Raw genomic sequence first — 25,217 nt, 5'->3', positions numbered from 1 at the left:
CAGCAAAGTCATGGGAAAAGCCCTCACCAGCTTCAGTGGCACATGGGTCAGAGGCAGATTGAAGGGAATAACCAAATGAGCCGGCTGTGACAGCAAACACCCCTTTCTTGTCCATGCCTGAATGTGGGGGACAGAAAACATAACCTTTGCTTTTAGCGTTTAGTTTGAAAATGGCAATGACATCTTCCACAGCTCTTACTAATATCAAGGCAGATATTGTAGGATTAAGCTAGGCTGGGGAGTAGCATCTGAAATTAATATTGGAATTTCAACTCTGTCCAAAATACACTGTTTGTTTGACACTTTCAGGATTCAGATCTTGGATAAAAAAGAATACACAGGCCACTTTCTCGTGTTTTAGTATAGATCCCTGAAGTTCCCTCCTTAGTCATGTCCAATATGCTGCCATTATCAAATGCCTGAGTAAATTCCAGCAAAGCTGAGAGAAGATCTTCATTTTATCAAAATATTGATAAGAATGAAACCTGTATTTTTCGCCTGGGCACTCTGTTTTCCATGCAGCTCACAGGCAATGACTTTATTGACAGAAATGCTCAACAGCAATATGAATGTCAAGAAAGTATTATAGGATTAGTTACAGACAGTCTGACTACTTTCGGACTGAATTGGCTTATTGGTTGAAAGAGGAAGACAGAGGAAACAAAATAAAGTGGGTCCGTTGCTTACCTACAGAAATGCCAGCAAAATGACCGAATGGTGCAACACAGGATTCTATTTTCTACATTTAAGATGGATTTTTTGCAGATACAGATTTTCTTCCCCAATTTACAGTAAGTCTAGAAACTATAAACTGGATTTCCTTCATAGCAGGCACATAAGCACTGTGGCTCAAGCCTTCACGCCAACAGCAGATCTATTTTTGATATGAACTTAATAGTTAGAGCCTGCCATTAGGTACATGCACGCAGCTCCCCGAGCCACAGCAAGGCTTCCCCTACATCTCGCAGCAGTGGTTTTGCTAATGATTAATGTGTAGTTTTGTAGGTTTAATGAAGACATTGTTTCCACTTATCTACAGGTCAGATGGCAACGGCAAAACAACTTACTTGCTAGATGGCTGCGGATTCCCTGCTGCTATGTCTGCTTATTTATGCACAATGTGCATTTCCAAATAGATGACCATATTAAATTATATGCTACTGCCTTATTATTTCATGAGTTTTAATGGTTTTCCATTCCTTTCATATTAGAAAGAAGGGGTAGTCACTCGTGCTAATGATGTGCTGTTTTACATCTGCATCTCTAATGTTTGTGGAATTTCTTTCTCCATCTGTATCAAAGAGCAGTTGAGTGAAAATTGTTGATTTTTACCCTGAAAGTAAAGGTGAGAAAACAGGCGGAGGCTTTTTTTTCCTTAGACAGTGAACTCTTTTGGCTTTTTGAACTATTCTACCAGATCCAACAAAAACTTCACCCAACAGCCTCGTGCTAAGCTGAATTCATTCCTGGCTCCTTTGAACCAGCTACAGCTAACCTCAGCTCTGAAAATTAATCCATTCCGAAACCACAGGGCAAACACATGCACTCTGTGGGCACCGTGCTCGAGGGATGGGAAAACCTAGGCTGGATTGCCAGGGAGCAGCCACACACTACTTCCAAGCCAGAGCTCCAGGCTGGCCAAAGCCATCCAAGTGCTCGGCACACGGCTGGACAGATGGAGGAAAGCACAAAGATGCATGGAGCTGCTTTGTGGGAGGTTGAAGCCTGGCTCCAAGCTGCAATTCATTGATCTGAAATGGCAGCCCCACTGGGGGCAGTGGGGATTCGGCTTTTCGTCCATGAGCCTGGGGACATGAAGGTTTGAGATCAGACACACAAGCGAGGTCTGGGAGTCTCTCCGTGAAGCACTGCCACGCGACAGGAGAATTTTGCTGCTCCTTTCTAAAGGCACCTACTCCTGTAACGTTATTTCACTAAAAATAACCCAGGCAATTCTAGCTCAAAATGTGATCAGCCCATAAATAGTTAGATAAACTCCTTCCAGGCACATAATGTACTCAATTTCCATTTGCAACACGTACTAAAGCTCTGCTTATGCATAAGGAATGCCTACAAATGGTAGATGGTAAATTTTCCTGCCTTAACATACCAAACACTCCTACCTCACTGAGAAAAAGGACGCGACCGTGCTTTTATGCACCGGCTGATCTTTGCTGTCTGAAAGCTGCAGGAGCGACTGCTATTTTTGCAGAAGAGATATTTTAACATCTGAATTGCAGATTTCTAACAGCAACATGTGCTCTCAAACAAAAACAAGCCCACAAGGAATTTTCTGGGGCCTCATATTTCCCAAACTGCTCAAATTAAGTTTGATTTTCTTTACGGCTATCGATGGTGGGTGTATGGAGTGGCAGGGGAGGCTGCAGAGCTCACCATCTCCCCTCATCTCATTTTGTGCCTCTGAATCCTAACCCTCGGCTGTAAATTCAGAGCCCACTTTGATGGATCCCAGTTTGACTACCATGATGTTAAGTTAAACAACAGTCTCATTCTGCGCCATAATTACTGCAAACAATTTCATTGTCTGAGCTGTGCTTTGCAGTGTTATGTATTAGCTGATGCTGCTCCTGTCACTGTTCATCACATGAACATTCCTTTTACCTGCTGTGTCTGTGTGTGCCTGAAAGAACCATGGCATTTTTAATGGCATAATTTCCTAGGAAGAACTGAAAAGCAGCACAGCATGGTTTGCATTATTTATATGCTTACTCCTACAAATGGCAAGGAAAATACTGTAGATTTCCTGGAAATAAATATATTCATTATACTGAAGTCTTGTGCATAATAGACTGTATGTCACTGAAAGAATTTAATTACTACCTAGAAAGTATCTTCATTTTGCTAGATTTGTAACAAAAAGACTGTCTAGACACATTTTAATTCAAAGACAAAAGATTCCTTACCCACCCCAAAATATCCCATGTTGATAAATCTAGAAACGTGCCCTGCTGCTGCTAATCAGGAGAAAATTCTTAGCATTTTTATAGCACAAAATAAATTGTAGATCGAGCCAATTGGGAATACTAATGACAGAAGCCATAAAAAAAATTGTAACATCAATTACGACTAAAGGAAAAAGACTTGCACCATAGATCAGCAGAATATTTTGCAACCGTGCTTCATTTAAGACTATGATTCCTGAACATGATTTGGGAGTTGATTTGCCAAGAAGGATGTTCAGGAATATGTAATTGGCAGCTATGCAATTGTGGTGCTCCTGCAATTCAGCTGTAGCTGCAGAATTAGCTTAGATGGAAGGATGCAGGTCCACTGAACCTACCTGACAAATCCCCAGACCCTAGCTGAATCTTCCAAATCACACCAGAACCAATATAACTAACCTGATTTTGGATAAAGCCTTGAAATAGTGAGTTAGGTTGAGTCCAGACCTAAAAAGTGATCCAGTAGCTGGGATTTATTTTTATGCGTTCCTTATCATTAAGCAGAGGCTAACCCCTGGCCAAGCTCAACAGCCAGATTCCAGGGAAATGTCCATTCCCACCTCCCGGCATGCAGTATTTCTCAGAGGAGGTGACTATTTCCTGCTTTGCACACTGTCATATGCAGAAAAATTAATCTCAAGTCATCACTGTAATTTCACCTTTTTTTTCTAAAAAGAAATGCTTTTGCACATCTTTCCATCCTGATGTAATTGTCATTTTAAAAACTGAGAGGATAGCAAGAGACGTACATTGCAACAGGGGCTGAGACGACGAGAAAAGCTACTGGAAAAAAAGCAAAAGCCAGGTTCAAATTTCCTTCCCTCCCCTCTTTCCTCCATCTGCAAATTCTCTCTTAGCCTCCAAACAAACAAATCAGCAGGTTTTAAAACAAATTATTTGAAAGATCTTGTTTTCACCCTGGTGCAGAATATATTTCCAAAAGCTGTAAATGATGGTAAAATAATTTCCCACCCATACACACGTCCTCACACTGGACTTGCTGCAGCTCGACTCTCAAGACAGGCACTATTTGGGCACAAGGTGGTTAAATTAAATCTCTCCTCAACACAGAGGAGTTATCCATGTTCAGCCTACAATGTTCCAGCCAAATAATGCTTTGCTAATGATGTCTGCAGTTAGATGACAAATCAGGCTATTTAAATTGCTTCAGCACATACATCCTTTACAGGCAGGGTATCCAGGTAACCATTCTACCACGACTTTGAGGTGGGAGGGAGAAAGCAATAGCTAATTTCTTCAGCTAGGTGGAAAATTAATCCTGAAGAGATTTGTCTGGTTTGTTATGGTCAATTTGAAGAAAATCAATATAAAAATAATTATTTTAAAATGTGTAGTTATGCAAGAAAGGGCAAAATAATCGTCCTTCAAAAATACAATAATGGCTAGGTTTATTTCTGAAAATAATTAAAAATATTTTAAAGTCCTCACTGGGAAGGTTTTCTGTACCTTAATGCATGTTAGCATCAGCATGCTTCAAACAGGAAAAATATCAGCACCGAATTTCAGGAGCAGCTGGCAATCACCTTGTATCAAGCTTACCACTAACTAAAATAACAAATGTTAGATTCTCCTTTCCCTTTTTTTTTGGTTTTCCCTCCCTAAAGTGAGCTCAATAATCATTTAAATACCTGGTAAGGAAATGCTACTGCTGACCAGTATTAGATGCTATTTTGGCTCCACTTGAGAGATGCTTGCTAATGGCCTTGGGAGGCTTTGGGAACATCTAGGTGACATTGGCTGGGGTGCAGTCAGGGGAAATGGTGCCTTTTTCCAGCTTGAGCCTGGGCTAAAGCTTATCTGGGAGTTCAGAAAAGGTTTCTCTGGCAAAAGGGGTGGAATAAGGAAAGGACCATCGGGGTCTGCCCAGTCCCTGGCTCAGCCACGTTGTCTGCGAAAAATTTGCTGCTGAAGCCTTCCAGACTTTGCTTGTAGAACATTTTCAAGTATTCACCAGATCTATTTAACAGGAAAATATAAACAACTTCTGATAGCCCTTTCCTTGAAAACTGTTTTGGAAAATATGACTCATTTACTTCTGAAGAGTAATATTTTCTAACACTCCCTGAGGATGCATTTAACCAGAAACTAAGCCAGATGTAGAAATGTCTGCAGAGGTTTTGGTTCTTTTCATATCAAAAAAAAAAAAAAAAAAGAAAAGAAAAGAAAAAAAAAAGAAGCTGCAAAGCAAGATTCAAGGTATTATTGTGTTTTAAAGCACTGTTGACCTTTTGATTACCCTTATAATCAGATCACAGAGGAAATATAGCACATGATCAGCCAGAGAAGGTCACATTGCAAAAGAATGCAGGGGGTCTCATTTTTTAAGAGCTAACCTAACAGAAGCACAAATCTTCCAGCCACCAAAGAGCCTCTCCTGGTTTGGCAATTGCCATGTATAATATCCGATGAACTCCGATGTCTCACTGCTCAAGGATAAAATCCCAGCAGGCAGGGGCTGAAGGAACAGCTACACAGTCAGAGGGAAAAAATCTTGTATTATTACAGCAGCCACTTATTTTATTCACCAGAATTAAAACCTCTTCACAGATAAAAGTGGGGATTTTTTTCATCCCACAAAGCAATTTTAGATTTCTATAGAATCATTCTAAAGCAATTAAAATCCTGCTCCTGTTGACGGATTTGTAGTCCTCGCTCACAGTGATGTCAGGCTTTGAAACTCAGGGCTGTTGAGAGTAATTCTTTGGGGCTTTGGAGTCATTGCTGAGAGCCAGAAAATACCTTCCATAAATACACAGATAGTAAAGTCTTTGGTAACACCAAAATACTTTCAGGACCTGTAGCTCTTAAAATCTAAAAGATACCACAATAAACAATTGGTGCAATATCACAGAGCTCAATACGCTGCAATCTCACCTCTTAAAGTGAGTGAATTTTTAGAGGAAAGAACAGAAGAAAGAACCCAATAATCAAATAAGAGTACTGTGAGATAAGAGGGACCAGGGAGCTCTTAACTGTGTTACTGCATGGAAAGTGATAGACTGGCATTTGCAGGGACAAAAACAAAACAAGAACCCTTCATAAACAAGCAAATGAACAACCTCAACCAGTATTTACACAAAAATGATTCATAGTCCTCATCCATGTAAAGGACTGCATTATACAATCCTGAAAGTAAGCCTCCAGTACTGGTGTTTGTTTGTTTTGGCTTCCTTTTACTTAATAAAGGAAATTATTGTTAAAAATGTAATTGAGATGTCAGCAAAGTGAGGCCATTCCTATTCATGATGATACAGCATTAACGCTGCTGTGTCTGAAATTGCACTGGAGGGATGAATCCTGATACACTACGCTGAATGAAAGGATCAACCCATGCCAAACATTATGGGTTTTAGATAACTCCTGCAATATGGGTACTATATTGATCCCTGAGAAGGTCTCTCTCCTGCCAACAGATGCAGCACATAATAGGAAACATGTAGGGTAAACAATATTGGACACAAAGCTTAGAACAATCATCAGCAAAACACTCATCAGTGATTATGACTATTGGCTTGTCAGCACCGCTGATATTTTATCAAGACTGGCAAAGAACTTGCAAACTGAGGTTTAGGGATAAACGGGATGATTTCTTCTCTTAGGCCACAGCTAGTGTACAGATTTGCTGCATTGCTGCCCCTGGACAGGCAAATGCAGACAAAGTTAAATAAAGCTATCATTATCCTGGTGCCTGACATGGGAGGTTATTAAAGGTACAACTGGCAGGAGATAGGGGCTGGCTCAGAATGATTAGAGCCAAGTAATATCTTCAAGGACACCAGCAGAGTCCAGCTGAAGTCAGCACGAGAAGCATTTGTCCCTTCCACTACAGCTCCGGCTGCAGCTGGACTCAGCACTTAGCACAGCTGGGGCTGGAGAGGACAGAGGGGAGGTCACCACGCTGGAGCTAACCTGGACAAGAAAGAAAGTTTTTTCTGTCCTAATTTTTGGCTGAAACCTTTCAAAGCACGGCCAGCCTGAAGGGAGGTATGCGACCATCCACATGCAGAGCTGGGTTGTGTTACAGACAGAGCCGGCACCCTTCCAGAGCCCATCCTACACTGCGGGGAATGAGGCAAGGCGGAAAGGCAACAACAGATTTATTTTTACACAGATCTCCTTCTCTACATTCGGAGTAATAGACACAAATAGTCTCGCTCCTGCGAATCACCTGCTAGAACTGTGACTGTCAGGAAATGAGGGTGGTTGAAGGGGGGGCTGTAAAAGGTGGATCATTAGGCCTGCCTTCTTTATGAGCTTCTGCAGTCCCACAGACAGATGGAGTTGGGAGTACAGCGGAACAGAGGATTCCTTTGTTCAAAGAAAGGACAGGATCCAGGCCCACAAGGAGATCCTCCCTCCCTTCAGATTAGGGGTTAATTAATAACAGTTAATTAATGATCTGTCAATCACCTCCAAATGCTTGCCTGTGTGAGAGAAGCTTCCCTCCGGGCAGTAAGCGTTAAGGCCTTCCCTGGAGTCAGGATTTAAAGAAAGCTCTCCTGACAATTTCTGTGAGGCCCCAAAGAGGATGTTTAAATCCTTTTATCTCACAGTGCACTTGTGGCAGGAGGCAGCCTCTCAGAGGACACCACCTGGTAGAGGTAGTTAAAAACCTTGCTGCACTGCTGCCTTCAAGGTGAGCCTCTGGAAGACACCGGACGGTGCCAGGGGCTGGCTGGCACCACCACGTTGTGCATCAAGATGGGGAGCTCAGGTTAAAAGCATCTCAGAAACTTGCCTGTCCTTGGTGTTGGAGTGGTATGGACTGGATGGAGCACAAATGCTGAAGGAAGGCTCCCCTGCTGCTACCTCCTGCCTGGAAAGAGAGCTCAGTTTCCATGAGCTGTGTCTTCGCATGGTCAGCACCCTGGCTTGTAGGGACACTTTCTCTCTCTCTCTCAGCAAATTAACCAAAAAAGAAGTGAATCTAGGGACAAGTCATGGCCATGAATAATAGCAACTTCTCCCTGCATAAAGACTTGGTGAATTAAGGACACGGCAGCAGCCTCTCTCCTCTTCAGCTTGCTTAAATGAAGGCTGCTCAAACTCACCCCATCAGCAGCCTTCGGGAAACGCACCTCTACCAGCACCATGCCAGAAGGAGACGGGACACCCCGACTGTGAAACACCCCATCCCCAAACCAGGCCCCCCGTCGTGTGCCAGCTTTTCCCACGGTGACTTCAGGAGGGAGCTTGGCCGTGCGTGCCGAGGAGCTTTGCTCCCGCTCCCCCCTGCCAGATGAACACCCCGCGCTCTTGGCTGCCGGGCCATCCGTGCCCATCTGCTTGCATGGCACGGTGCCCGCTCACAAGTTGTCAGACAATTTCACGGGTGCCAAAAGAGCCTGGATTTGAATAGGTGGCCTGGATACGCTACAAAACCCAGCTCTTCTGCTGGCTGCTAACAGAGCTGGAGCCCCCAGGGGTGCTCGCACCTCCCGGAGCCACGCACCCGCTCCGAATTGATGCTGCCCTGCGGTGCCACAGCACAAACGCGGAGGCTTCGCTGGTGCTTCGGGCAAAGCGTTACTGCCCCAAGTGCTGCAGAAGCTCATAAAATGCAGCTTCTGTCCTAAAACGCTCAGTGCACGGCAAAACAACCTTGAGGCACCACGATGCAATCAGCAGTGCAAAAGACTGACTCTGAAAAGCAAAGAGTGAGAGGAGCAGAAAGCCCCGTGGCTGCCACGGGCAGTGACAAGTAGGTCAGGCAGAGCAAAATGGGCATGTTTGGGGCTAAATCCCCACCCATTACCCAGATCTTCTACCTGGGGCCAGCAGGCTGCAAAAATAGACAGTGTTAGCTCCGAGCTGGCTTCAAGAACAGGGTAATTAGGCAGGTAATGAGGAAAGGAAGCTCTCCCCTCCTCTGGCAGTCTGTTTTGCTGGTGTTGGAGCCCTGAGATGTCAGGCTGGCTGCTGGTGTGGATCAGGGGAGACACAGAGGCTTGGGGTGGCGTTGGGACCATGTGGAAAGGGACAGCTGAGCTGCTGCCTCTGCCTTGCCCAGTGCTGGCACAGGTCCTCCTGGCTGTGCCCCATCCTGCCAGCAACAGCTCATGGGCCCGGCCAGGCCTCACGTCTTGGTCTTACGGAGAAAAAAAAAACAGGATTTTGCTTTAAGCTGTCTGCCATCAGCAGCCCTGGGAGGCAGAGCTGGCAGTGGAAGCACAGCACTGTGCTCCCCTCCTCCCTGCACAAAACCTGGGCTTGTAACATGAAAGGCTGAAAAACCTCTGGGTTTTAGGCCCCGGGAATCAGATTTTCTGCTTAATAAATCCCTAAAGAATCGGATGCAAAAGAGGCTCGTTTGAAAATTTTGGACGGATTGTCATACTGCAGTGATCCAAACAGGCACGAAATACAGGGAAATAAATACAAATGCGTTGGGTAAAAATGCTCCGTGTATCACAAAATAAAATCAAACAAAATACAAATAAGCTATACCAAAAAATAAAGAAAATAATAACAACCTTCACTGCTGTATTTCCCATATACCTACAGATTAATTCAACATTTCCTTTGCTGCTTCATGCCAGCATACCAAAGCAGCTCAAAATCCATGGACTGGCTGTGTACTGGTATCTGCGTGCAATACTTCTGCCCTTGCAGGTTTCCATGCACAGCTATGGCATTATTTGTTCTCTGGCCCGGTGACCAGCCCTGCATGAAGAAGTCGGACCACCGATTAGCGAGGTTTACAGAAGGGGCTTGAAGAGCTAACAGGATCAGTTGGACTCTGCTGCTCAGAACAGGATCTGGCTTAAGAGCTGGCTTGGGGTATTTTATTATCCACAGTGCATAATCCAGCTCTTTAAACGGCTTCTATTTACAACAGTTTTGCTGTCCCCCCCTACTCTCCAGCTCCCACACATTTGCAGATGCTATTTACTCTGGGTTTCTGCTACTTCTTCACATGCAAATGAGTCTTTCAGGCTTTCTCACTTTTATTTACCCACATGCAGCACATTACAGCAGGGTGGAAAATTGTAAGTTAGAAAGAGAACGTACTAACGGTATTGAACCAGATACTGAAAATGAAAATAAAATTTAAAAAAAAAAGAAGAAAGAAAGTCAGAAATGCCCAGCATGTCCTAAAGCTGTATTATTATCAGCCATTAGGGCTATTTTAAACATACATTTTTTTTGTTTGTTTACAGCAGTGAGTCACCAACAGCACCATGCCAATGGCACAATCTAAATGCACTCTGTGCACTCTCTTAAGCATCTCAGCTTTGCCAGTGTCCCCATCTCGACTTACAAGACATTGTCACTTCTGTTGTGGGTCCCTCCTGCATGCCACCACTGCTTTTGCCTTATCACTGGCCATGGGACCTGAATGACTGCCCTCTGCCAAAACTGGATGTGGGTGCTCAACCACTGAAACTGCTTCATCCCACACAGTTCACTGCTGCTGATTTCCTCCTCCTTAGGGAGCCAACCCTAACTCAAGGAACATGCAGCAATGTTGAGGGCTATAACAAGGTGAGCATTAGAAGAGCAAATTTACTCAACCAAATCTCAGCACGAGCGACCAAATCCCCATCTGCACCCTCCAAGGCGGTGGGGATGCCTGGACCACAACAACCAGTGGCAGAGGGGAGTGATGTAGCTCCACAAATGCCTCCAAAAATAATTCCTCCCAAGGGAGGAGGTGAGCACAGCACAACTGATTGCTAGGAGAAACCTGTGCATTGCTGCTCTGGAGAGAAAACACTGCACAGCCCAATGGCTTCAGCCTCTGGTTTATGCCACAAGTCTTGCACAAATCATTTTCCCTCCCTGAATTTCAGCCTCTTGAGCCTAGTTTAAGGATTATAAATTGTAAAGCAATGGAGACAAATTCCAATGAAATATTTCAGGGTAGCAATATCTGCATGTCCCACTGAAAACATTTTGGACATATTTTTTTTGCTTAGATTTACTAAGGGCATCTTACCTCACTGCTACACCAATGAGTCCCCTGTGTGCTAAGCCCTGTTACTTAGCAGTAAATTACAGGTTATGAATTTCATGCCAGCTCTTCCCCTGATAACATTTGCTGCTTTTCTGCATGGCCAATGCAGAGTAAGTTGTGTTAAATAGGAAGGTGAGGAACTAAAAATGAGTTTCTGATTAAAAGACAAATCCACAGGACTGCATTGCTTAGTATGTAGAAAATTAAAATGGAGAAATAGCTTGATTAAAATCAGACACTGAAAATGCTTCTTTCCTAATACACTCTGGTAACAAGTGAAAAAAAAATAGCTGCTGCAGTAGCTGGCTTTTAAAGAAGAAATAAACAGCATGTCTCTGTTCCTGAAGACTAATTAGTGAGATTCTGCAAGCATTTAGATAGAAGAAGGCTAATCAATAGCTTCATACATGCAGACACTTTGCTACTGTAAAATATGACTGCCCACCCACCTCTCTCTTAAAAAGGTGATATGGGGCTGGTACAGCCTGTACCTGTGGCCTTTTGCGTGTAAGACAAGAGACAAAAAAACACATTGAGCACCACGCTATCATCCGCAGGAAAAACACCAAGTGAGGTGAAGTAAAATGCAAGGCTTTAATTATTAATGCAAAAACCTCGGACACAGAGATCGTGGGCTGAGACTTCTGTGAGCTACTGGGTAAAGTCTTCTCCTGCCAGGAGCTGGATATGCCACAGGGAGGTGATGGGAGAGGGAATTTTGGAGAATTCACTGACGGCTGTGGAAAGCAGCTCTCAGCCCCCTGCTATGGAATGGACTGAACCCCACAGACGATGTGGCACCCAGCATGACACCACTGGGACACTTATTGCCCCATCCCACCACTGGGCAGCTCAGCTCGGGACAACACAGCAGAGCTGCAGACAAAAAAATGGAAAAGAGGTTTGTTTTCCCTGTCCTGGCTGGTGAAACACTGCTGTCATGCATCCCTACAGACCCTAATCAGAATGGACAACCTTTGAGCTACCTGGACTTTGCAGACTTTGGCTCTGGGGTCATTTCATAAACACACTTGCAGAATTGGAGAACAGATTGCTCTCGGGCTGGATGAGATTGATCAATATTTCAGGCAGCAGTTGCTGAACTGTGGCAAGGGGAAATGCAGCACACACTGGCAGACAGAAGACTGAGTTTCATTGCTGTCCAGGGCTATCAGTCAGCATCAATCCCCATCCAACTCCCCTTGAAGTCACTGCAAATTTTACAATTTGCATAAATGAGACTTGGACCACAGGCACTGCTGAGTGCTAAAACACAATTTGCATTGAAATACTGAAGTATGTTCTGATGAACGGGATTAGTTATAAAAGAGAAGAGCAATTCATGCATAATACACATAAAGTTGAAGAACCAAAATACTACATGGCAACCTCTACTTTAGGACCACATTCAGATTTCATGCACTTTAAATATCGAGTGATATAATTCATCCAGCTTACTCCAGGTTTATTCCTGATGTAATCACAATCAGAATCTGCATGTCAGTCTGAGTCAGGTAAACATTTCAGCACGGATTTGGTAGGCAAGGATTTGAATGTATCTTTTAAAAGCACAAAATCTCATGGATGAGGTCCACAGAATATCTGATTATTGTTTGTTACTTCGAGCAGCAGAAAAGCATTTCTTCTTCATGACGCAATGAGAAAGCACTCCTCTCAGTTTAAAATACACTTATATAAACTAAACACTGGGATTACTAACATCAGCCTTTCCCACTGGTTTATTCAGCCTTGGGTCTCCAATAACACACCTCGCACAAAACCAGAGATCTCCAGGGAGCTGTGCAGTAAAACAGCTTAGGGACAAAAACCGAGTGACAATCCCAACTGGCCAGGTTCATACTTTGACGAGCATCTGCTCTGTTGGGTTTCACACGGCACATTCCAGCATGCCCAAGTGTTAATCCTGGAAGGCTTCTAGAATAGCAGCTACTGTATGCATATCTCACTTCTGTAGCTGCTCAGAGAAAACATTGCAATTTGATTTAATTGCCATGTTGACTTATAACAGTATGTTTATACTGGATGCCTGCCAGCTGAAATGCAACAGGTTTGCAAAATGTATTTCCTCAAAACAGCATGATATGCAATGTAATAAGGAAAGCAATCTTCCAGCCGCCCTGATGCTGAAGTTCATTTCAACTCCTCTGACTTGGAAGCAATGCTACCAAGTCAGAGAATTACACTGGGCTAATTGATATGATAATCAGGCCTAGAGGCTGACTTTCACAGGTACAACAGCCACACTGCAGCTTTGGGAAGGGAATATGACTGTAGGAAATGAAGGCGATTAACAGTTGTTTGTATTACGAGGGTTGTTTGCCCTATTTAATATCCCTATCAAAAGATGCATTATTTGTTGAGCACTCCAAAAAGGAAATCAAAGAGAAACTTCAAGAATGCTGATAATGCTTTGTCTCTATAAGTACGACATTTAAAAGACGATAAAAAGCTGTGCTTTGCCAATCGAAACAAATATATTATCTCTCCCATGACCTTGGTTGCTAGATTTCAGCCCATTTAACAGCCCCCATGTCTTTGAGCTACAGGAACGTTACAGAAGCTAGAAGGCAAGTGTGCTGCTTGTGTTCCTGTAAAGCACCTGCTTTGTATGATGCCGTGACTACCATCTTATATGGAAATTGGGATGGGTCACGACTTTGAGAGCTGCAGGAGCAAGAAGACTTGTCTACAGTGGAAAAGTGCCCCCTGCTAGCCAACACTCCAGCAAAATGGGTCTCAGTGTGACACATTTCTTCTGTAAAGTTCCAAAGGAAAAGCTTCTGCAGTTAAATTGTTAAATTGCAATCAATATTTATCTTGCAAAATACAAGAGACCAATGGCACTGTTGCGCAGTGCACTCACAGCAGCGAGTTTCAGGAGGAAAAACAGGGGCAAAGGGTACAAACACAGTGGTCAGCAAGGTTGGATCAGTTTATAGATGAAATTTCATGAGATGATTACCTGTGATTCAAGGAATCTGGATTTTGCGACCCTAAAAGTCTCCTCTGGCCTGATATCACCCTGATGCTAATTAGTTCTACTTTATTAAAGACTGTAACTGCAAGCAGCAGACACTGAAAGAAGCAGCCACGTGGCTCTTACCAATCCTGCACTGGGACTTGTAAAAACAGAAGGAGAAAAGAAAAAAGATGTTAAAAATATCAGGAAAAATCTGAAGTTGGAACAGAACTGGCTTTAATCTCAGTTTCAGTCAAAATTGAGTTCACAAGATACAGTAGTATTTCTTCAAATAGAACACATGAACCTCAAAGATTTTCTAATGAATACCCTTTCTACACATTTGTACAAAGAAGCCTATAAAACTGGGAATGAGAAATGCCATTGTTAAAAACATACCACTGGACACTTTTTTCACAACTCCTATAACAGGATATCATTTTCTATTTGATTCTATTTGGCTTCTCCATAAGGAACTGTAAAAACCTCTCTGAAAATCCTGGCATCAATAGGAGTCCTGACACTGACTCTGCTGGAGCAGAATCTCCCCCTTCAAGAATAAAGCCTTGGGAGGAAAAAAAAAAAAAAGTGTGTTGGTTTTGTTGCTGAGCCAGCTATTTAACTCCACCAGCTAGCAGAAACAAAGGGAAACTAAATAAAACTATAAAGCACATGTTCTTTTTGGACAAATAAGCCAAAACCCTTTGAAATTTATGGCTCTACACCATCTCTACCTGCTAAGTCATACAAAAAGCTGTGGCTGCAGATACCAGCGATCATGTAAATAAATTTTATTATGTTCTACAATACTAATATGGTTAGACACACTAATCATGGGAGAAGGGGAGGTTGCTATTTTTTTCCTGTCCCATATGGTAATAATCTTGTATGATTGAACTATTATGAGCTAAATAAAACTACACATTAACTGTAAGATACATTGCAAATACATTAAATCTTCCCTGGAGTTTTAGCAAATATTCGCTTTTTCTATGAGGCATTTGGAATTAGCAAAGGAATCTACACTGGGCCATATGATTTATAAATAGATTTGGCTTCCTCTGCAATCCTTTATGGGCAATTATTTCAGAAATTAAGATGCAGAGCCACAGATAAATAAAATAATTGCAGCTGATCAGGCTTTATTTACTGCTATCACATTTCCCTGACTGCTATGCTTCCCGCCTCTCATTTGCTCCACTACCCTGGATCGATGACCAGATGAAGAGTTGTCAGTTAATGTCAAACACTGAGCAAAAAAGGTGCCAAAGGCAGATTCTGTTTTCCCCATTTCCAACCCCTGTCTGTTTTTTTCCAGAGCTGGCTTGCTCTCTGGATAAATTCAACGTGGAATTAGGAGGCTGGGAAAGGGCAGAGCAAGACCAATGAGTTCTGCAGGGTTTCAAGCGACTTGCCAGGGACTTGTTTTGCTGCCACTCTCCTTCAGAAATCACTGCTTGAAGTCTGGAGAACTGCCCTTCCACGAGCAGACACCTGGCTGTGTCAGGCAAGGGTTCCCATGGACTCCCCGTTCTGCAGCTATCCTGCTCAAAAAGGGTATTCAGTTTGGAAGGTGCTGAGTACAGCTGTGTATAGCAAAACCAGTTTTCCAGGTAAATTAAATTAATTGAAACCAAGTAAAGACTGGCCTCACACCTGCATATTACCCTTGGTGGACGTCACACCATTCAGTTTTCAGCACTTCAGATCCCGGACAGGGTAGAAAACACAGGTTTATCAGTTTTCCTTAGGATCAAGCTTGAAATCCTACTAATGCCAACTCTATTCTCCAAAAAACTTTGGAGCAGTTCAGTTCAACAGAGATGTAACTCCTACGGCCTCTCCCAGCACTGAAGGGACAAACTCAGGCCCCAGTCTTCACAGAATCATGATGTTTCATGCTCCCCAAATTAAATTATTACCTTTTTTAATGATGCTTGCACCATCAGTGTTGATGGCCAGACTACACTTAGGAGACGTGTGGCCCTGATCGGTGAGTCTCCTATAGCCTCCTGCCCTCAGAAGGCACAGCCAGCTTTGTGAAGCCTGGATCAGAACAACATCCTGCAGAAAAGAGGGAGCACCAGAAGCAGCCTGGGAAGTGCCTAGGGACTCGGTAAGGTCTTGCAAGAAGTCTTGTAGCTTTTCTTTTATTCTTTTTCAGTTCAAGACCACTTATTTTTGTATCAAGAATGGATGCTACAAACACTTCCAAGAACTTCATCAACAACCGTTCGTAAGCTGGTGAAAGAGGCCAATGGGACCAGATGCCAAAGGAGCTAGGAAGATTTACACTAGCTGAGCATCTGGCTCCCTGCTCACTGCTACCAGAATGAAGACAAATGCTTGCAAACATAGTTATTCAAAATCACTAATGTGCTCAGCAACGATCAGCACAAACACAGCAGTGTTGCTGCTGTAAGGTGTGGTGCCTGGGAACACAGCTGCTGAATGTTTGAATGCTGCTTTTTCCAGATGTGTATTTAATGCAAAGATCGGTGAGAAAATAGGGTGTTGCTGCCCTTTGAATCAAGCAAAGGGAATGATTAAGACATCATCATCTTTTGTTGTTGCACTGGTGGATGGTGGTAATTGCTTCTATACAGGAAAGTGGCTATACATCTATTGTCATCCATCATCTTGCCAAGCCTGTGTATAGTACAGTAGAAGCAGTAAAGTTTTGATTTAACCTCATTAGCATTCCTCGAATTACAATGTCATACCAATGATAAAGATTGAAATTATCTGCCTCTCAGCAAATGGAGAAGAAACAAATTTCACACTGTAAAAAGCCACGGTAAAAACCATACTTCTTCCTAGTACTTAAAAGCTGCTCAAACCTGCTCAGTTGCTGGTTTGCCACGTGGGACAGGAGACGGCTAGGAATTGTGCTTAAATGCATCAAACTTGCAAATGTAGGGCGATGGACCCATGGAGTAATAGATCATGGAGTAAATGATCTAAGGATTCAGAGCAGAGGGCTGGGACGGGAAGGGAAGATGCTGGCGTAGATGCTCTCTGATAGCACGTTGCCTCTGACTTCTATTATCTGTGATTCCTCTTAACTCCCCTAGGGAATTATGGTTCTACCAGAAGCATGGAGAAATTTGCACGGAATTGGGGAAATAACAGGGAGGCACCTGGCTTTTGCACAAATGCCTTGCAAGCTCACACAATTTCTGTGTGAATACCAGGACAAATGCACACAAGGTGAGTTCTTGCTCAAACTTGAAGGAATTAGGGACCAATTATTTGTCCCTCCTGACAGTCAAAATAAGATTAAATAAAATCTGTACTTGTCTGAGGTCAGTCTACAGCAAAATCTATAGTATAATTGGGAATTTATCTCAGTTGCCAGCCAGCAGCTTACCCCCTGAACTGTGTACCCCACTATAGCCATAACACAACACCAATACATACTTCAAACCACCCATTCTGAGTTACTCTACTCTTTTATGGACCATCCTAGAGGAAATTAATGGATCTTCCCTACAGCGGGAACAAAAGAAGGAAATGAATTTATTATTCCAGTGGTACCCTTGACACAGATATTGAGTAGCTTCATTAAACATTTTGCAGCCCCGAGCGTCTTTGCTAAACCCTCTACAATGAGCACAGAGTCATTTTCCTTATTACAACACAAACATACAGGTCAGGATTCAGAACTCATTTACATCTGCTTTATATCTGAATTATCTCTCTGATCTCAGTGGAGTCTGGCCATCCTGATACTGGTGCAAAATCAAGTCTGTATCATCCCAGTCCTTCCCCTTCTCTCTAGATTATCTTGCAGCATCACTCTCAAATTTCACAAAGTCAGCATAGCCACAGCCAAATGACTAACGCAGCCCTTTAATACAAATAACAATAAATCAATGGATTAAATTATAATTTATCACACAAATGCTTTTTAGGTCTTCCCAAAGCTATTCGGAACCATCTCTCATATCTAGTCATATTCCTTGGGGGGAAACTAACACTAGATAGAGCTCAGGCCTGCAGAGTAAGATTACATAAGAAAGAAATGCTGAAACCACCCTATATTTATGATGGGAGATTTCACAGAGATCTGAATAACATTCCTGAGAAGACTGTAATGTATATAAGAAACCTCTTCAGTATCTCTTTCAAAGACCAGTCCAGCAAGATAAGGTTTCACTACAGCCCGAAGCTCTACATCCAGCAGCAAATCTAGAGAACTAGCCACACCAACCCTGAGCAATACTAGAGCAAACTTCTAATGGCTGAGAAAATGACAACAGAATATTCCACCACAATTTCACATTACAACACAGCCAGACGTTTTTTCACTTACTTCATTGGTTTGAACAATGCCTGTCCATAATTCTGGAACGTCATGATCAGCTTCAGTTGGGTGCCTCCTGATTTCATTGCTGTGGGAAAAAACAAAACCACTTTAAAATGTTACATGTGGGTCTACTTACATTCAGCTTCCTTGAAACAAAACCACATATCTTTGCTCTGGATTATATGCAGCACTGCAATATCTGAGCACCAAGAAGGGTAATACTAACTGGACAAGAATTTTCAAAAATTATTCAGTCAGTACAGAGTACATGGGACGGCTTTGAGCTGATGACTAGGACTAAAAATGGATGTATGAACACCATAAGCACCTTAACTGAACAGCATGTACAGGAACAGCTCATTGGAGCCTTGTTTTCTCTATCTTCAACAACTTTTGGACTTCCTGCTAACAAGGGACACACATCGGGAAAGGAAATAGGATGTCTTCAAAGACAACTGTGGCTGGGATTACAGTGAGGTGCGCAGCAGACATCTCCTTAATTAAAAGTATGAGCAGATACTAGAGCAATCTCTGATCTCTGCTGTGATTTTAATAATGACTGCTGAGCAGTAGAGATATGTAAATCCATCTCCTCTTTGTACAGTGGCAATTTATCCAAGCTCATCCACTAACTTCCAGGGGATCCCAAGGTGGTTCCTACATGTGAGCAGAGCTGTGCAGAGAGGGTCGCTGGCTCATTTGGGGGGGCAGGAGAGGACACGTGGGGGTGGCAAGTGCCGTCCACACCGTGCACTAAGGGCTCTCTCTGCTCAAATACTGAATGCACTCCCTTCCCAGCTGGGAGCTAATAGGAATTTAAGACTGACAGTCATTCATACCAATCTGTACAATTTGGACAATATCATGTTAACAGCCAGATTATAGTGTTTTTAAAGCCAGAGTCTTTTTTTTTTTTTTAATGTAAGAGTTCCTAAAACGCGTTTGACTTGATGATAAGGTTACTAAAAGTGGTAAATATATACTTTGGCAAACCAGCTGCTTTTTCACAATCTCAATCAAAACTGCTTTGAATAAATGAAATGACCCATAGCCTGACTCCTTAATTCACTTCAGCATTTGGAGAGCCATGTCAGTCCTGTCTGTGGGGATGAGTCAGGCCTTTCAAAATGCTTCCCACGAATGATCAGATAATCGATCCCTTTCTTTGCAGTTCTGACAAAACCTGTGTCGACTGGAGAACTACACAAATGTCAAGTTACCTTGCTCTGTAAATTTTGGCTTACAGCTGCCCTTGTTTCACCTTTATAGCTCGCACATTTTCTTCCTCTAACCAACACCATTAACCACACTTCCTTTTTAATTACTCCTCACTGTGCTTTATTACTGATAGGTCACCGTCTCTCTTTCAACCCTTGTAATCCATATTTTTGCAACAAAATACTATGCAAATCTGGTCAGTCTGATTCTACTTCCACTAGAATAAAATCCCTCCTGCCTTGCTGTTTTGCTGACCCCTGCCTTCTCTTACATTACCAATTTATCCCAAAGGAACAAATAAATAATTAGAAATTAAAGGGCATCAAATAACTTGTACTGAACAGGTAAAGCAGAAGCGTGTGGTTTTCATATACTAAATTCCCTCTCTTGTGCAGAGCAGGTCAGTTATCTGTACCAAAGGGAAGGACTTGGCTCCTTCTTCTACCTAGCCCAAAGCCTGAAGGCAAAGTAGAAGCAACAAACCCCCAGCCAAAAACATATATGTGCTGCCCTAGGACCATCTCAGCCTAGCCATTCACTCTGAAAATGCTCCTGGATGGTTTGAACAGCAGAATCGAGGTAGAACTGCCCTTGCTTCATGCCCGCATAGATCTACAGCCATGCCATGGGCCTTCCCTGCCCAGCTGCTGCCAAAGGTGCAGAATTTGCCTGGCTTTTTAAGGCATAACCTGCACTTGCACCCCTGTTCATGTGGGATAGCTCCATATAGATCAGCAATGTCAGTCCCAGTACCAAAGGGCAGACTTGTGTCAGGTGTAATGCTCTCCAGCTCCACCAATCTCAATAGAGCTGCTTGCAAACGGCTCACACCAAGTGAAAACAATGTTTTTTTGTTTGTTTTTTTAATCTAAAATTTATACCATTTCTGCTTTTTGGTTCAATTATGAGGAGCTTAGGGCTTAGACCTTGACTCCCTCTACGCCTTCAGACATGTATGTCCAAAATGTAGCAAATATCCCATAAGCCCATCAGAGAAAAGGGAAGGATAGAGCCTATTTTGAAGTACAGCTAGGAAGCCAAGGCTTTGGGAAACCACAGCAATGCAAAGAAGAAAAAAGGATGTTCCAGCATGCCTATTTCTAAGCACAGAGCTTCAGATACATTAAGCCGACTGGTTTCTCAGCAAATTGAAGCCACTCGACAGATAATGATTTTGTTAGCAGCCGAACTCAACAATGAGTGTGTCATCACCGAGAAGGGAAATGTATGAAGAAGATTAACAATTCAGCATAATTCTTCCATGAGACACAAAGGCCTGGTTTCCTGTCAGAAAGAATTGAGCTGAAGTAAGACAAAAGCATCTCCCTGGTCTTTTAAGATCCATCTTATTGTATTGCCTTAATTGGTTGCAATAGTAGCCTCGACCAAACACGAGTTTTGCTGGGATGCTGTCCTCCTGCTGCTGCCAGGAGAAAACTTCGGGCCTCCCCGAAGCAGAGGGTGACATCGGTGGGAGCGGCGCTGCATCGTGCCTCGTGGCAGGGCATGCTGGCAGCCGCGTGCACCATGGACAACACCACATGCCAGAGCTCAGTGCTGGCTTCCCTCCACACGCTCCAGGCTCACACGCAGCTATTCCCACTTCAGCCGGTTGTTCTGTGCTGCAGATGTGCTGGGCAGGCTGGTGGGGATTCAAAGAGGCCCTGCAAGGCCAACACCTACTGCTGTACTCCCTGCACTGAGGGAAACACCTGGTGCTGGGCCCGCCAAACTGAAGAAGATCCTTCACGCATCTCTACATGACACGGATTTGGGAGTGGGGCCTGAGGAAGGCCACCAGCTGCCCAGGGTGCCCAGCTCCTGGGGGTGGCAGTGCTGGAGAAGAGCAGGTCTCTCTGGAGATGACTTACTTAGACTTCTAGGTCTGGTACACTCCTTGTTCCTTCATGTTACATCTGCATACTAGCTTCCCTCTTGTTTTCTGAGCTGTTTTCCTTCAGGATCTCCCCTTCCTGCTCACACCTCAGTTAGACATGTCCTTCTGGCCATGACGACCCAACAGCAGGACCCCGTCACCTCCCAGGCACTGAGCCTGGACAACATGGTTTGGTATCTGGAGACACCCTTGTGCTGTCACCTACTGCCCACATGAACACTTCTGAAGAATTTATAATACCCTGGAGCAGAACACACAATTTTCTGAAAAATAAGACACTACACCATTGCAAACTGTCATGGCTACAATCAGCAGGCTTAGATATTTTTAAGAGGGTCTTACAATGCTGCTCTGACTCCAAAGGGAACCTTTAGTCATGCTCTGAATTTATGTTTTTTGTTTAAGGTTTCTGCACAAACTGTAACATCACAGGTCATGAGCAGCTCTGGGAAAAGAATATAGGTACCTCAAATTCTCTCTTATACACCTCCCGGACATGCTGGCAAAGCATTAGAAACAAATCCCAATGCAACCATTATTTTTTATTTCCAGGCTACTCAAAGTCTCTCTTTTCCCCCCAAAGTAGAAAGCAAAAGAATGCAATGTTAACCTTTCCTGTTAACCCAGGGCAAGAGCTTGTGGATGTGATTAGAAATCTTCCTAACTTCAGAAGGCTTTGCAAAAACTCCCTGGGATATCCTTTTGCTTGTGTGTCTGAGAGATTAGGGTTTTGTCCAAAGATCAGTGATATCGGTGAGATACTTTCTGTTTTCTCTGATGGACTTTGGAAAAAGCCTCTAAAAATCTCTTCTTCATTTACATCTAAAGAGAGTGTTGGCACAGTACATAGCATGTCTGCTCCTTCCCCCATCTTGTCCTCTCCTATTCCTTCCGAAAAGTCATCGGTACATGACCTGAATTCCCCTTCCAATCCACGGATACCATCAATATAAAAGAAGTACTACCAATTATCTCTCAAGCATGTTTTTATACCTGTATGCTAATTGAGTTCTAGCTCCCTCTTCTAAAGCATTTGGTACAAACTCTAGTAGGGACCCAATGCTGCCCAAAGTGATTTGACTCAGAAGGACTTGGAATTGGAATTGATCTGGCTTTCCAGCTCCTCAATTTTGCTGTAGTACTCTCATCTCTAGAGTGTATGCTCTTCTGATGGAGAGAAAAAGTCCCAATGGGACCTTTGAACCTTTTTTTTTTTGGCCAGAGTCCAACAAACATTTGAAAATGTATTTATTTATGCAATGCTAATGCCTGAGCAGTGAGGTCCAGTCAAAGCCTGGGATGCACAAATGTCTGAAACAAAAGTTCAGATTCATTTTGGATTCCTATTTATAGACCAAGCTTAAATCTAGCATAAACATGTTGATTGGCTTTAACAAGCAATACTCTGCCCCAGGCTAGAGACATGGCCCCATACAAGCGGTAAAGAACAGATTTCAAAATAAATTCAAACTCTCATCATCTCTTAATTTGTTCTGGCTCAGCCAATTCTGCTAACTTGTTTTTAAAGACCTTTCTTCCTTTAGTCAAGATAGTATAGACTTCTGGAAGGGAAGAGATCCGCAAAACCATTCAAAGACCTTGTTGTACATTTTAAGTCCCCTCCTTTCATCTGGAACTGTACATTTAATCAATCTGTTGACTCTTGGCAGATTCACTGTTTCCTTATACAGTAAATCAATGGTGCTACAATTCATTATGTTTTTCAAACGTTCTCAGCAGCACTATTTTTTCTTTCCTTTGGATGAGATTTTTATAATTTCCTTTAGTACCGGAATTTAGGTTCAATATTTAGTGTCTTGTCTTTTTTTTTTTTCCTGACTTGAAGCAGAGTCCACCTTACTTAATTGCAGCATTTCTTCACTGCATGAGTAATCTTGTGTGCTTGCTTTCTAATTACTGTCTGTACAAACTGAAGGCATTGCAGGCTCATAAATGAACTCAGTCAGGTAATGTTTCCAAACCTTTCCAGCCAGAGAATTTAAAGAATCAAAAAATAAAACCCAACTAACTAAGCCCAGCGAACACAAAAGCCTGTTCTGCTCAACCGCAGTCCGACAGCACAGCGCTTCTGGACAGAAATACAAGAGAGATGAAGACTCCACTGTCTCTACAATGCACCATGCCATATTCATTGGTAAATTGCTGACAGTGCTGCCACAATTATGCACAGACATTTTGTAAATATGCAAGAAAACAGATAACTATGGTTATTTATGCATGCAATAAACAGTTATGAAAGGCAAACAAAATGTGCAGTTGCCTGTGCATGTGCTTCTTCTGAAAACTGTTTCAGTGCTCAATGGAAAACAATTCTCTCTAGGCTCCTATTTATGGCAGGAGGAAATTTTCACTGAATTAAATCAAATTAAGAGCTATCCCTTTATGCTGCACAAAATGAATAGGAAATACTTATATTGATGCAGGGCACAGAACACATCCTCAGCTTAAAAGCTCTCAGTAACCCTGTCCTTTCCAAGGCCAGCTCTAGGTGTCACTGTGGGAGCTGAATGTGATACTCCTTCCCATCCATGGATTTGTTCCATTTAAACTTCAACATCAAGAAAATGTCACCTTGGTGCTCCCTGCTCTTGGGAATTGCTTCTGTCACCGTTTTCATTTTAAAACAACACTGCACATTACAGAGTCGTGTGAGCTGTTCTGATAGATGGTGTAGGATCAGTCTGGTCACCACTCTCCCCCATAAATAATGCAAGCAGAGCAGAGAAATTACGACGTGGCTAAGAAAGCTGTTTAGCTGCAGTTTGGATCTAATTACTGAAGGTATCAAAAACCTGCACAGCAAATCACCTAATTCTATTAGAGCCACAGCAAATCTGAACAGTGGGAAAAGACTGGACAAAGCAATATTCTGTTTCATGTAATACATGTAAGCCTGTATATTTAATTGTCCTGCTTGCAAAAAGAAGCCTGAAGATTTAGTGTTATGAAGATTCCTATTTATTTTGTACTTCTAACCTAGAATATTTGCAGCTATCCTAAAAAAAAAAAAAAAAAAAAAAAAGCACAGAAAGCAAAACAATAAAAAACAACCCTGCAGGAAAGAAAAAAATAACAACCAGACAAACTGGAAAATATGCAGGAATATGCAAAAGACTGTAAAAGTCCTATAAATGTTCTTTGGTCAAATATATTACTCTTTATTAATCAGCTTGCATGCTTTCGAATCCCTGCTGTGGCTCTGCAGTAAAGCTGAAAAATGGCAGATGTTATTTAAAAACATATATTTTTAAACACACAAAGAATTTGCAACATGAAGGAAAAGATGCTGCACTGTGTATTTTAAAACAAACAAACAAAAAAGTGTATTAACAAGATGCTCTTTCTTGTTTTGCAACCTGACTGAAAGCCCCTGAAATCCCACAGTCAGGCTGTGGATGCTACCAGCTAAATTCAGATCCTGACATCTTTACATAAGCAAAAGTCCCCTTCCACCTCCATCTACTTAATTTTATACTGGGTTTTCTGTCCAGGAATCATTCCCTGACATTTCTCACAGTGACTGATACCTATAGCTAAGGTACTTCATATTTTAGCTTATGGAAATAATACTGAATCACTGCTAGAAACCACAGCTCTGTGTTTTTGTGCTAGAGGCATAAGAGGCCCTAAATTGTTGAAATACTAGCAAAGAGACAATCCCGTAGGAAATGATTGTTAACAATCATCAGTCTTCCTCTGCAGGCCTGTGGCCCTTTCCCCCTGTTGATCTCAAAGCTCTATCAAAATCATAATTAATGAAAACCTCACAACACATCTATATGACACATTAGGTGAAATCATGGCCCCAGGGAAGTCAATGAACAAAAGTTCACTGACGTCACTGCGGTCAG

The 25,217-nt window shown here is 42.7% G+C and overlaps 1 protein-coding gene across 2 annotated transcripts in view; it reads right to left on the bottom strand.

The window, feature by feature from the left end:
• FAM20C (FAM20C golgi associated secretory pathway kinase) overlaps positions 1-25,217 on the bottom strand; it is a 58,540-nt gene that overhangs the window by 27,664 nt on the left and 5,659 nt on the right. For both annotated transcript variants that reach the window (XM_068698819.1, XM_068698821.1), the window contains exon 4: positions 18,237-18,315. In XM_068698819.1, the coding sequence (XP_068554920.1) occupies positions 18,237-18,315 (79 nt within the window). The remainder of the gene's footprint in view (positions 1-18,236; positions 18,316-25,217) is intronic.

Source organism: Anas acuta, chromosome 15, assembly GCF_963932015.1.
Source record: "Anas acuta chromosome 15, bAnaAcu1.1, whole genome shotgun sequence".
Classification (NCBI taxonomy): Eukaryota; Metazoa; Chordata; class Aves; order Anseriformes; family Anatidae; genus Anas; species Anas acuta.
Note: the sequence above shows the minus strand (reverse complement) of the source record. Positions and strands in the feature narration are given on the sequence as shown.